General features: G+C 40.1%; 1 protein-coding gene across 1 annotated transcript in view; it reads right to left on the reverse strand.

The window, feature by feature from the left end:
* OCA2 (OCA2 melanosomal transmembrane protein) overlaps positions 1-15113 on the reverse strand; it is a 504528-nt gene that overhangs the window by 334825 nt on the left and 154590 nt on the right. The window contains exons 10-11 of the mRNA XM_043554904.1: positions 2057-2128; positions 94-159 (exon numbers count right to left, since the gene is read on the reverse strand). Of these exons, the coding sequence (XP_043410839.1) occupies positions 94-159; positions 2057-2128 (138 nt within the window). The remainder of the gene's footprint in view (positions 1-93; positions 160-2056; positions 2129-15113) is intronic.

Raw genomic sequence — 15113 nt, forward strand, 5'->3', positions numbered from 1 at the left:
TATAATGAAGTATTATCAGCAGTGGCAGCAAAAGAGAAGGCCCCAGATTACAGCAGGCTTGGAGCCCTGTCCCACTGAGAGGATTGTAATTACCATGCCAAATAGCAGGGCCAAGGTCTCAAAATCAATCCACTCCACCACATGAGTCAGGCTGGGTCTCTGCAATCAAAGTACAAATTTCCCAATTAGTTTGAGGCATCATCCTTCTGGTGATAGCTGTAAAAAATGTGCCACTCTTTATAGCAAGCCCACTCATTTGACCACAGTCAAAAATCATACTATCCACTTGCTTTTAAAATTAGAGTATAACATCAATGAAAACGACTCATGACCCAAGACATTATAATGTCAAGCTTATACATTTAGTAACAAGAAAAGCAAATTTCCTAAACCCTGTCCCTAGCAACTCCAACTCCAGAACTGCAGCCTGAAATGCAGGACTGACCCTTGAGATCAGTGAAGTTCCCACATGCCTTCCTTGGTATTGGAGCATGAGGCCAGGATGGCAATAACTGAAAGATACACTTGTCCTACTCACCAGTTGTTCATCCACTCTCCATCTTCTAACAACCCTGCAGAGTAGGGAAGGATGGGGTCATGGGGAATTGGGAGCACAGAGTATGAAGTGAGGGCACTTTGAGAGTCTCATTGTTGGGAAAGGACTGCATGGTGGCCCAAGGAGCTACCCGCAGCACAAAATGTGTGCCGCATTAATGTTTTCTAAAACAAAATAGCTACTACTATATTACTCCTTAACAGTTAATAAAAATAACAGTGGTTTATGTATAAGTTTTAGCATTCTGGGACATTTTACCCTTAGGGTTAGTATTTTTTTATACCCACTCTAGCCAAAATGAATGAATGAATGAGTGAATGAATGAATGAATGAATAACAACATAGCCCCACATAGTTTTTTAAACCAGTTATTATTCTTTGGCTAACTAAATGGCCTTTAGTAGTACTTTGAAGAAAAAATCCTTTAAATTCTATAGATTTATGTTTTTCTTTTCAAATTTCTATTTAAATTCGAGTTAGTTAACATACAGTGTAACATTGGTTTCAGGAGCAGAACCCAGTGATTCATCACTTACATACAACCCTCAGTGCCTATCCCAAAAGGTGCCCTCCTTAATGCCCATCACTCAACTATCCCCCACCTATCTGGTTCCATCAACTCTCAGTTTATTCTCTATTGTTAAGAGTCTCTTATGGTTTGTCCCCCCCCTTTTTTCCACTTCCCCCATATGTTCATCTGTTTTGTTTCTTAAATTCCACATATGAATGAAATCATATGGCATTTGTCTTTATCTGACATTTATTTTGCTGTTGCTGGGAATGCAAACTGGTGCAGCCACTCTGTAAAACAGTATGGAGGTTCCTCAAAAAGTTAAAAATAGAACTAACTACCCTATAACCCAGCAATTGCACTACTAGGTATTTACCCAAAGGATACAAAAATATGGAGGTGTTTTCAAATCCAGCTCTGTGTGCTGCCACCTTCTTCAGTTCCAGCACTGTTCCTTCAACAATGGCAGGCCTCTATCTCCAGTGGACACTTGGGCTCTCTTGCTTTTGCTTCTCTACATTCACTCCTATGTTCCTGCCAGACAGGCCACATGCAGACCCTGATGTGGTGCCATCACCCCCAAATATGCATCTCCAGGGACCTCCTGATGACTGCAAGACAGAACTCCAACCTCACCATTTCTCACCTCTCTGCTCCAGGAAGGATGGCCCCCTCTAGTTCCCAAGGGCTGACAGCACCCAGAGCCAAATCTAACCACTCAGCTACACAGCCCTGAGCAACTGCATAGCGATGAGCCTTTCCTCAGCTAAAATGCAAAATAAGAAATGTGTGTGAAAGTCAAATGAAAAACAGTCATCAATGTTGATGAGGTTTGTTGGTTCATGCCTCCAGCATGGTTCCTGAGGGAGAAATGTGGAAATAGCATATAAAAGAATGAAAATCACTAGCTAATGCCTAATTGTTGGACTATCTTTGAATCTTATATTCTATACAGTGGTAAGCCATTGACTCAAAATGTTACAACTTACGTCTCCAATCACAGCCAGCGCTGCTAATGCTGCAAGGGAACCCAACATGGCTGCCAGTGTTCTGTGAACAATCTGTAAAGGAACATAGGAAATTATTGCATTCCAGTCCACAGGGTTTTAAAATGTACAAAAAGCCTATATTGCTATTAGCATCCATCAATGTTATTTCTATATGCCATTTTATACCATATCTATTAAAAATACATATAAATCATGGGTCCTTTTATTTCAGAATCTGGAAACCCCAAATACACACACAAACACCACCAGTCTGCCTTCTAATGAAAGCTAATTTCATTTCCTGAATAATTAGATGACCCAGGAATAGAAGCAGAAGGCTAACGTATATTCTATAAGGAAGCCTGCAGTAAATTGTCATTAATTATTTACCATATAATCCTGAGGAAAGTAGACCATTAGTTCTACAACATATATCAATTCTTCCCAATTAATGACACTGTTATTAAACCAAAGGTACATAATCAAATGCTTAATCTAATTGAGGTTTCAGTGTTACCACTGAATAATGAAAGTATGTTTTCTATTTAATTATAATTCAAATGGACATGGAATTTCTGAGACAAAATATCTTCATAGAAAGGCAAGGATGCAGAGAAATTGGAACCCTCAAACACTGATAGTCGGAGGGGTGCCTGGGTGGCACAGTCAGTTAAGCATCCAACTTCAGCTCGGGTCATGATCTTGCAGTCTGTGGGTTCGAGTCCCACATCCAGCTCCGTACTGACAGCTCAGATCCTGGAGCCTGCTTTAGATTCTGTCTTCCTCTCTCTCAAAAATAAACAAGCATTAAAAAATATAAAATAAAATATTGCTGGTGGGAATATAAAATGGTGCAGCCCTCATGAAAAAGTTTGGAAGTTTCTTAAAAAGTTAAATAATAAATTACCATATGACCAGAAATTCCTTTCTTAGGAATCTACCCAAGAGAAATGAAAATATATATCCTATTAAATTAATTAAATGAGGCCATTAAATACAGAAGTGGTTCTAATGCCTTAGCAGCCTACATAAGCAAACCAAAATCTAAGCCTATAATAAATGCCTCAAGACTAAAAGATCAAAATCTATAGGGCATCTGGTGGCTCAGTTGATTAGCATCTGACTCTTGGTTTCTGCTCAGATCATGATCTCACAGTTTATGAGATTGAGCCCTGTGTTGCCGGACTCTGCCATGTCAGCGCAGAGCCTGCTTGGAATTCTCTCTCTCCTCTTTCTCTGCCCCACCCCACCCCATGCCTCTCTCTCTCTCTCCAAATAAATAAACATTGAAAAAAAAAAAGAAATCAAAATCTAAGAACTGATCATAAACAGCTAACTAGGCTTCCCAAATAAGGCAGATGCTTCAGCTATAGCCAATCAAATCATTTTTTTTACTTTGCTTTCCCCCTTTTCTCTGTAAAAGTCTTTCCCATAGCTCCTGTTGATAGAGCACTTCAAAACACTTCCAGTTTGGCACTGCCCAATTCTAACTGATTTTTGGTCAGATAAACTCTTAAAAATGTACTATACCTCAGTTTATCTTTTTAACGCTTCACATAAAGCATAAATGTTCATAGCAACATTATTCAAAATAGGCAAAAAACTGGAAACATTCCAAATGTCTATCCATGATGAGTGGATAAACAAAATGTAGTATATGCTACAACATGGAGCTAATGATACATGCTATATTATGAATGAACCCAAAATGCATTATGCAAAGTGAAAAAGTGAAACACAAAAGACTACATTGTGTCATTCCGTTTATATGAACTGTCCAGAAAAGGTTAATTTAGAGATACAGAAAGATCAGGGTTGCCTGTGGCTGGAGGTAACAGTAAGGACTGACTCCAAATGGGCCCTAGGGATCTTTATGGGATAAATTAATATTCTAAAATTGTATCATGATTTTTCCATTTTTTGTGTCTTCTTCAATTTCTTTCATAAGCTTTTCTAGGTTTTCAGCGTATAGATTTTTCACTTCTCCTGGATACGAAGAAAAAATATTGCTAAAATGTTGATACTACCCAAAGCAATCTACATATTCAACGCAATCCCTATCAAAATAACACCAGCATTCTTCACAGACTAGAACAAATAATCCTAAAATTTGTATGGAACCAGAAAAGACCACAAATAACCAAAGCAATCTTGAAAAAGAAAACCAAAGCAGGAGGCATCACAATCCCAGAATTCAAGCTATACTACAAAGCTGTAATCATCAAGACAGTATGGTACTGGCATAAGAACAAACACTCAGATCAATGGAACAGAATAGAGAACCCAGAAAGGGACCCACAAATGTATGGCCAACTGATCTTTGACAAAGCAGGAAAGAATATCCAATGGAATAAAGACAGTCTTTTCAGCAAGTGGTGCTGGGAAAACTGGACAGTGACATGCAGAAGAATGAACCTGGACCAGTTTCTTATACCATGGAAAATGGATGAAAGATCTCAGTGTAAGACAGGAAGCCATCAAAACCCTTGAGGAGAAAGCACGCAAAAACCTCTTTGATCTTGGCCGCAACAACTTCTTACTCAACACGTCTCTGGAGGCAAGGGAAACAAAAGCAAAAATGAACTACTGGGACCTCATCAAAATAAAAAGCTTCTGCACAGCAAAGGAAACAATGAGCAAAACGAAAAAGCAACCAAGGGAATGGGAAAAGATATTTGCAAATGACATATCAGATAAAGGGTTAGTATCCAAAATCTATAAAGAACTTATCAAATTCAACACCCAAAAAAACAAAGAACCCTGTGAAGAAATGGGCAAAAGACATGAATAGACACTTCTCCAAAGAAGACATCCAGATGGCCAACCAACACATGAAAAAATGCTCAACACCACTTCTCATCAGGGAAATACAAATCAAAACCACAATGAGATACCACCTGACACTGTCAGAATGGCTAACATTTACAACTCGGGCAACAACAGATGTTGGCAAGGATGCAGAGAAAGAGGATCTCTTTTGCATTGGTGGTGGGAATGCAAGCTGGTGCAGCCACTCTGGAAACAGTACGGAGGTTCCTCAAAAAATTAAAAATAGAGCTACCCTACGACCCAGCAAGTGCACTACTAGGCATTTATCCAAGGGATACAGGTATGCTGTTTTGAAGGGACACTGCACCCCCGTGTTTATAGCAGCACTCTCAACAATAGCCAAAGTATGGAAAGAGCCCAAATGTCCATCGATGGATGAATGGATAAAGAAAATGTGGTATATGTATACAATGGAGTATTACTCGGCAACCAGAATGAAATCTTGCCATTTGCAACTACGTGGATGGAACTGGAGGCTATTATGCTAAGTGAAATTAGTCAGAGAAAGACAAAAATCATATGACTTCACTCATATTAGGACTTTAAGAGACAAAAGAGATGAAAATAAGGGAAGGGAAATAAAAATAATATAAAAACAGGGAGTGGGACAAAACAGAAGAGACTCATAAATATGGACAAAAAACAGGGTTACTGGAGGGGTTGTGGGAAGGGGGATGGGCTAAATGGGGAAGGGGCACTAAGGAATCTACTCCTGAAATCACTGTTGCACTATATGCTAACTAATTTGGATGTAAATTATAAAAATAAAAAATTAAATTAAAAAAATAAAATTGTACCATGCTAATGGTTGCTGCTATGGTTTAAATGCTTGTGTCCTCCCAAAATTCATACACCTGAAGTGATAGTATGAGAGGGTGGGCTTTTGGGAGGTCATGAGGTCATGAGGGTGGAATCCTCAGAATGGGATTAGTGCCTTTATAAAAGAGGATACAGAGAGATCTCTTGACCCTTCCATCACATGATGATACAATGAGAAGTCTGAAACCTAAACGAGGGCCCTCATCTGATCAGGCTGGCACTTGCACTTCCAGCCTCCAAATCTGTGAAATAAATGCCTGTCATTTATAAGCCACCCAGTTTGTTGCATTTTGTTATAGCAGCCCTAAGAAACTGAGAAGTGAGGATGCTGCTATAATACCTAAAAATATGGAAGCAGCTTTGGAACTAGGTAATGGGTGGAGAGTGGAAGACTCTGAAGAGGCACACTAGGAAAAGCCTTAATTGCTGTGAATAGACCATTAAAAACAATTCTGGCAAGGGCTCAGAAGTAGGAGAGTCATCTGAAGAGAAGTCTCAGTCTTCAGAGAGAATACCTAAGTAGTTGAGAATAAAATGTTGGTGGAACTATTGATGGTAAAGGCCATTCTGAGGAAGTCTCAGACAGAATGAGGAACATGTTATTGGAAAATGAAGAAAAGGAAATTCTTGTTATAAACTGGCCAAGGACTTAGTTGAATTGTGTTTGTATCCTAGTTGTGAGAGGTAGAACCTGTAAGGGATGAAATTGGCTAACTGGTTAATGAGTCTTCTAAGCAAAGGGTTGCAGGAGCAGCTTTGAGTAAAATGGAGAAGTGAGAAGTGACTTAAAAATGGAACAGTTAATTAAAAAGGAAGCCAAACTTTAAAATGTGGAATTCTCAGCCTATCCAAACTAAAAGAAATGGAAAGCTTCAAGAGAATACACAAAGCATATGGCCAAATTTCATAAAGACATCAGTTTGGATCTGACATCACAATGGGAAGCTAGGAGTTATTCATCAAGACAGTGGGGAGATTAGTCAGCCATCTAAACAAAAGCCAAAACCTACTGTCCAACACAGTAGAAGAATAGCCCAGAAGACATTTCAGAGATCATCAGGGCTGCCCCTCCCATTCTAGGCCCAGAGTGCAAGAGCCTGCATGACAGAAATATTTCAAAGGGCAAGCCAGTGCTACTTGACACCACTTTGCAATGTGGGCTCCAGTGCACCTGGTATGCCCAGCAAAGCACAGTGGGTATGAATATCTTCACCTTGATTTTGAAGGATAGATCACCTGGAGCCTCAGGCTTTGGACCCAGTCATGGGACATGGCAGGCCCTTCTTCCCTCAGCACAGATGGATACTCAGGGCCCAGGACATGGCAGAGAGCCCCTCTGCCCACCCACCAGGGACTCTTGAAGTAAAAACCACCCCATCCCCTCACATGACCCCTTGAGGAGGCCAGTGCCTCCAAAATGTGAGCAAGCGTTTCCTATTCATGTAACAGTCAAGGCACAATGTCAAGGCAGTGACAGACAACTGTGCTCAGGGAATGGCCAGGAAACTAAAGCCAGCAGTGCCCCTCACAGAGTTCATAATCCACCTGTGGAGGAAAGAAACACAGCCATGGGTCTGTACCTCAGAACAAGTTGGAGGGAGAAAAAAGGGCAGGCAGATGTTTCTCCCACAGAGCCCTGAAGGGGCTTTAGGGCTAGAAACAATGAGACTTCCCAGCACACCTAGGAGAATGGTTAAAATAAAAAGTAGAAACAACACCAAATACTAGTGAAGATGCAGAGACTGGCTCATTCACACATTGCTGGTGGGAATGTAAAATGGTCCAAAAACCTAAACGTGCAACTACCCTACTACACACCAATTCCATCCTGGGCATTTTATTCCAGAGAAATGAGAACCTGTGTTCACACAAAATCAGTACATGAATAATCATCACAGCTTTATTTGTAACTGCCCCAAACTGGAAATAACCCAGATGTCCTTAAAGAGTTGAGTGGTTAAACAAACCATGGAACATCTACATTATGGAATCCTACTCAGCAAGGAAAAGGTATAAACCACTGATACATGCAACAACCTGGATGAACCTCCAACAGAATTACACTGAGTACCCATTCTAAAATGTCACTCAATGTATGACTCAATTTGGACATTCTTGAAACGATAAAATTATAGAAATGGTGGGAAGATTAGTAATTGTCCTTAAGAAGGGGGTTATAAGAAATGGAAGGAATTGGGTGTGGGTACAAAAGGAAAACATAAGGCATCCTTGTGGGGATGGAAATGTTCTGTATCCTCAATGTGGCAATGTTAATGTCCTGGTTGTGATATTCTACTACAGTTTTGTAAAGAGGAGCCAAATATGTCAGACCCAAAATATGCCATTTTGGCATATTGATTATTTTGAATCAAAGTTACTTAATAAACAGCTGTTGCAAGAAAGATACTCTGAACCTTTTGTTGATCCCCTTAAAATAAAAAAATAAATCTCATATATGAAAGGTACTTTTCCTGTACTAGGATAGAAGCCATCCTCATCAGGAATTTAGGGCTGAAAAGGCTATGTAAACAAGACTTGTTACTTCACTAATTTACTATCCAAGTAGTAGACAAATCCCTTTGTCTTGTCAATTCTTCACAAAATTATTATTTTATTGTCTAAAAGGTATAAAAGCTGCCTTCTTTGGCCATATCTTTGAGTCTCATGTTTTTATGGGGCTCCTACATGTACAAAATTAGTTTGTTTTCTCCTATTAATCTATCTTCTGTCAACTTAATTATCAAACCAACTGACACAATGACATAGTGATATAATGACTAATTAAAAAAATATCTTTTGTCACTCAGATGACCAACATTTATTTCCCAGCTATATCTAGTCTTCATCTACAGTTCTTAAAAACATTTCAGACCTATGAAAGTCAAACTGGATTAAGGAGTGCACTTATATTGATGAGCACCAGGTGTTCAATGGATGAGCTGAATCACTAAATTGTACACCTGAAACTAATATTACACTGTATGTTAAGTAACCAGAATTTAAATAAAAACTTAAAATAAAAAAGGAGTGTATTTGTTGTGATGAGCACCAGGTGTTGTATGGAAGTGTTGAATCACTATATTGTATACCTGAAATTAATATTACTCTGTATGTTAACTAACTGGAATTTAAACAAAAAATTTAAATGGGAAGGAAGGAAAAAGGAAGGAAGGAAGGAAGGAAGGAAGGAAGGAAGGAAGGAAGGAAGGGAGGGAGGGATGAAATGGGTGTCGTGTCATTAATGAAGGTGACTTTTGGACCCCATCCAAGGGCAGTGGCTGGTTGCCAGGAGGACCAACCATGTGATTAGAGAATTAAAACTGTTAGCCCCACTCCCCAACCTCTAGAGAGGGGCTGAATCAGCCAATGGCCAATGACTTATTTAATCATGACTATGTAATGAAGCCTCGATAAAAACACAAAATGATAGCTTTTTGGTCCTTGTTTTCAGAGATCTTCCATGCTTGGGGAACCAAAACACTTCCACATGCCACCAAGCTGGGCCCCATGCTCCATAAGAACAGAAACTCTTTTGTTGGGTACCTTGCCCAATGTATCTCTTCACATTCTTTAATAAGCTAATAAAAATAAGTGTTTCCCTGAATTCTGTGAGCCACTCTAGCAAGTTAATCAAACCTAAGGAGGAGGTTTTTGGAATCTCTAATTTGTTGCAAGTTGGTCAGAAGCCAGGGGCTTATGACTGGTTTCTGAAGTTGGGGTTGGGCATGGAACACTTAACCTGTGGAATCTGATGTGCTAGCACTGAGTAGATACTGTCATAAATTGAGTTAAGTTCTCAGACACCCTGCTGGTATCTGAGAATTGCCTGATGCTAGGGGGAGACCATTTTGGAATTGGCTCTGGGAAACTTTAGGGTTCCCAGACCAGACAAAGCACATAGGAGGGAAGAAGGGAAATTTTTCCCACCCCCACAATTTGCAAAACATTACCCTTGAGAGAAAGTGGATAAAGAGTGCAGGAAATCACTGTATTTCTTTGTTTCAACTATATGTGAATATGTAGTTATGTCAAAATTAAAACTTTAATTTTAAAAAGTCATTGCTTTTCTCCTCCAAGTCATTACAAAATTTAAATCGAGGATAGAACTTAGGATCCTATTCAGCATAGCACTTACAGTAAAAAAATAAATAAAGAATAAGAATATTTGGGGTCAAATCTGATGACCCCAAAGACCCTTCTCATTCCAGAATTCCATGGCAATATCTTCCTAAATCTGGAACGTTGAAATTAATGCCATCAAAATATAAGGAGCATTCACACGATGCTCATTTTAATTGAAAAATAGCACAGCAACAACAGTGCATTCACTGGTCACTGCTCCTGGCATTGAGGACTCAGTAAATACAGAGACTGGTATGCCCAGTCCCTGTAAACAAGAAATGAGTATTTAGTAAACAGAGTGATTGAGGTCCTGGGACAGAGAGGCCTGAAGGTATGACACAGTCAGAACACAAGACACCCAGAGAAAGAGGAAGATTCAGGCCTGAATAGGCGTCCAGGGCCAAAAGGCAACCCCTTTTGCAGTGTCAGAGGCAGAAGGAAAGGAGAGGATGTGCCAGCAGTCAGGGCCAGGCAATTGGGTCATGCTCAGGAGGGATCTGGGTTTAATCTCATCATTTTTCATTTAAAACAAACCAACTACTTGCCCAAAAAATGCACATCTTTTTTTTTTTTTTTTACTTTGTATGTGTGTGTATGAGAAAGAGTAAAGAACAGCAAGAACGAATTAAAGGAAAATGTTGCAGATCAACAAACTTCAAAACAGCATGGAGCCTTAAGTAAGTTCTAAGCAGCCTATTTGGGTGTATGTTAATTTCCCTGACTCTTGTTTAATATAATGAGGCAGGTTGCCAAGATGCAAAGTTCTTTTCCTTCTCACTACCATTCCAAGGCAGGTTTCATTTGTCTTGTTTTTTTCTAGTTTTGGGAAAAGCAATACATAGAACATTTTTCTAATTGGTCAAAAATGGTTTTTAATGCACTTGACTTTAAAATCACTGAAATCTTCATGAAAGATAATAAATTAAAGCACTGTACATAATTTCATGAAGTCTGCACCTAAATGCATTCTGCTCAGAGATTGCAAATCACTTAGAAACAGCTCTCACAAGCAAGAATATATCTCTATATTTTGTCTGTTATGTGTGATATATTACAGAAATCTAAAATTAAGCTCAAAATCCACATTGAAATGCAAGTTTTCTCAACAGTGCTCACAGAGATCACTTTTACATGATGCAATGCCTTTTTAACTATTATTTTTACAAATAATACAGGCAAAGTTGTTTCAAAATGTTTATAAACTATTCTGGGCAATGTAGGTTCCAACCACCTTGACAGGTGTCATGCCAATCACAGAACCTCTGTTAATGTGGGTAACCACTTTCAATGTCTTATGAAGTAGATTGCATGGGTGATGATAAAGTTCTACTTTAATTGCATTCCTTATGATATAGTTAAGGGCTTAAATCAATTATATTCAGTTATTCCAGTTATTTTGTTACATAAAAAAAATACTACATATTCTGCTATTATGACAATGCAGCCTTACACTAATGCAAGAAGGAAGAAAAGAGGAAGAAGAATGAGAAGAAAAAGATAAGAGAGAGGGAGCAAAGAATAGAGAGAGACACATACAGAAAGTGAACACTATCAAATGACCCAGGTTTTCATTAGAACCAGTGCCTTGGAATCTAAACATTATCCTCACTTTGAATCAGTGCTCTCTGCCTTCAGCCTAACCCTATCCTCAGACTGACTACATTGGGCTTGAATGATCCTTAGGCACTTGGCACCAAAGCCACAACCTCTCACCCTACATGCCACCACCAGGCTCCCTTCTCACTAGCAGCACTTTCAGCCATTTCTCTACTGAGTCTCACATGACATGGAAAACGGATGCAATGTTAAGTGTGTTCCAAAGATCCTGAGTTCCTTGATGTGTTGATAATCCTAGCTCAACATAAAACCCTGTGACACAATAGGCATGGAAAATGCTGGTTAAACATACATACACATATACCTTTCTGCAATGTTTCCAAAACCTAATTGCTACTGGGCTTTCCCTCTCAAGAGGCAACCAGAAAGAACAGGCAAAAGAACATGTACCCTGAGAGTGGCTGCAGGTTATCTGGGAGCCAATGTCTAGCCCTGCTAGTCCACTGAGGCCACACAAGCAGGCATGTGTTCCGTATAGAAGTTGTTTGTGTGATTTGTCATGCATTTCTGCCCAGAGCCACACATACACAATCATGGAGGGCTTAGTTGGTTTGTACTCCATATCTTGCCTTAGGATCAGAACTGGCCCTTCTGTTCCTGATGCCAAGAGGGATTAACATGCATCACCTCCTTGAGCCAGACCAGGCTGACCCCCTGGAATGGATCAGGGAGGGAAGAGAAATATGCAGATGTATAGACTCCAAAGATTGTGAGATATGATAAGAGAAACAGAGATAAGTGTCCTAGCCCCAGCTCCCTTGGGTATGCACTAAGGCAAACTTAATGACTAACCATAAACAACACATGGGTAGTATACATATTGCCTTGGCGGGAATAGTTAGTTGGAAGTTTCACCTGAGGGGAGGATGCTCCACCCAGCACCCTCAATCAAGACTCCACCTGGGCTGTTCTTTGAGGGGCTTCCCCAGACAGAAGGTTGGATGTTGTGAGTACCCAATTTGATGTTATGAGCCTTCTTTGCTCTTCTCTGTACTTCTCTCCCTCTTTATGTTTACCATAATTGTTTAATTCCTTATATTTGCTTTCCCTTATTATTAATAAGGTTTTCCTCCATGAAACCAAAAGTGTGCCTATCTAGAATTACTATTATTCAGAACAGAATAACAAATGCCAATCTGAGCAGAGCTTCAGAGGTTCTGTGCAGGCAACAGTCCTGTCATCAGATCCCAGCAGAGCAGAAAGCAACAGGTTAAGTCACTGGGATGTTTGGATGGCTGTGGACATAGAAAATGCTGACTAATTTGGAAATTGGCCCCAAAGTATGACACTCCAGATACAAAAACCTAAAACCTAAAATAGGTAGCAAGGCTTTATAGACTGGGCAGTAGTCCATAAAAAATACTAATATACAAGGTGAGGGAAAATCGCAACTCAACTGATATGATAGAAAATATTTAATAAGAGGATCACCAAACAAGAAGCCAAAAATGTACCTAATGAGCTTGGAGGTTTGGACACAGGGGTGAGGCAGATACTAAAACATAGAAGCTGTGAGGGGAGAAATGAATTCTGGACATGGGACTGTGAGGTGAGATGAAGATTCTGGAACATGAGGCTGTGAGGTTAGAGGTGAATGTTGGAATATAGAGGCCTGGGAGGTGAGAGGTGAATGCTGGAACAAAGGCTGTTAGGTGAGAGGTGGATGCTGGAACATGGGGCTGTGAGGTGAGGAGTGGACACTGGAACACAGGGCTGTGAGGTGAGAGGTGGATGCTGGAACACTGGGCTGTGAGGCGAGAAACAGATGCTAGAACAGGGGCTGGTCAGGTGAGAGGTAGAAGCTGGAACATGGAGCTGTGAGGTGAGAAATGGAAGCTGGAACAGAGGGCTATGAGGTGAGAGGGAATACTGGTATAGGACGCTGTGTGGTGAGATGTGAATGCTAGAACAGGGACTGGCAGATGTGAGGTGGATCCTGGAACAGGGGGTTGTGAGGTAAGAGGTAGATGCCGGAACATGCAGGCTTGAGGTGTGAGGTGGATGCTGGAATGGGAGGCTATTAGTTGATGCCACCTGTGCAGGTTCCCTGTAAGCCTGTGTGCTTCCTCACAGTGCCCTCCCAGGGTGAGAAGTGGGTTGTATGGCATCCCCATCTTACACTGGTTCATAGTGTGAATGAGAGGCAGAGAATTCCTACTCAAAGGTTGTAGCTTTGGACCAGGATTGGACCAGGAGGCTGAATAGGGTGACAGCTTTAGTGCATCTTGTAGGGAGGTTGTATATTTGGGTGCAGAGGCAACCATTGTGACCAGTGGATGGACTGGGGTGGATTGTGTTATATGCTCCCAAACATCACCCGACCCCAGGCCCTCACCCTGCTTTGGAAGATAGCATGTGAGCAGAGGAAGCAATCTACTGTGCCCTAGTACCCTGCCTCCAATGCCCACTTTTTTTTTTTTGCCCTTATGTGTATTTTGTCAGTCCTGGCTGTTTGTTCTTGCTGATATTTTACCATTACTGGTTTTTATATGATATATTCCCTTTGAAAGGCCCCTCATGTACTGTGTGACCTAAGGAGAATGCATATGAACAAATCATATATTTTCTTTCTAGGTATTACCCACATAATACTGAGTTAATTTTCTGGCATGACTTATGTTACACAAAATTATAGATCCTGGAGCTTAAAGGTGTCATCTGCAGCAGTCCTCAATCATACAAAACATATCCAGTCACCAATTGATCCTCTGTTGCCTAGGAGGACAGATTAGGTTTCTCCTCAAAAAGGAAAATAAGAATAATTGTGTCACTGAATTTTCAGGGCTAAGTTCATAAGGTACAAATTCCTATTGCATACTACAAACATTTCTGCTAAGAAACTACAGAAGCTTAGCTACCACAGTAAAAGAAATATGCCAGGTGTTAACTCTTCTGGCTTTGGAGAATCACAATAGGTGGCTACAATTCCACAGATCCATTTAGGGAATTAGGATGTTACCAAACATTATTTTTTCATGTGACTATATCCTAAAAATAGAAATAGAGTTTAGAAAAACATGTTGTTTGAAGTTTCCCACAACTTCCTTTTAACATTCTTCCAAAATGACTGCTCTATGGTCACATATCATCAAATGGAAATTATTTTCACCACAGGATGAAAATACCACATTAGGTATGTCTGTTTCCTTCCAAATGAAATAAAAACAGGACTCAAAAAGATATTCACACCCCCATGTTCATTGTAGCATTATTCACAATAGCCAAAATATTGAAACAACCTAATTGTGCATCAATGGATAAAGAAGATATGGTGTGTGTGTGTGTGTGTGTGTGTGTGCGCGCGCGCGTGCAATGGAATATTATCCAGCCATGAGAAAAAGGAAATCCTGCTATTTGTGACAATAGGATGGACCTTGAGGGCATTATGCTAATGAAATAAGTCAGATGGAGAAAGGCAAATTACTGTATGAACTTACCTATATGTAGAATCTAAAATAGCCAAACATAGAAACAGAGCAAAATGGTGGTTACCAGGGACGGGGGGAGGTGGGGGGCGGGCAATTGGGGAGATGTTTGAGGGTACAAACTTGCAACCAGAGGGCAAGTAAGTTCTGGAGATCTAATTAATGTACAGCATAGTGATTATAGTCAACAGTACTGTATCATAAACTTCAAAGTTGCTAAGAGACTAGATTTAATTATTCTCACC

The sequence above is a fragment of the Prionailurus bengalensis genome, chromosome B3 (assembly GCF_016509475.1).
Source record: "Prionailurus bengalensis isolate Pbe53 chromosome B3, Fcat_Pben_1.1_paternal_pri, whole genome shotgun sequence".
NCBI classification, from domain to species: domain Eukaryota; kingdom Metazoa; phylum Chordata; class Mammalia; order Carnivora; family Felidae; genus Prionailurus; species Prionailurus bengalensis.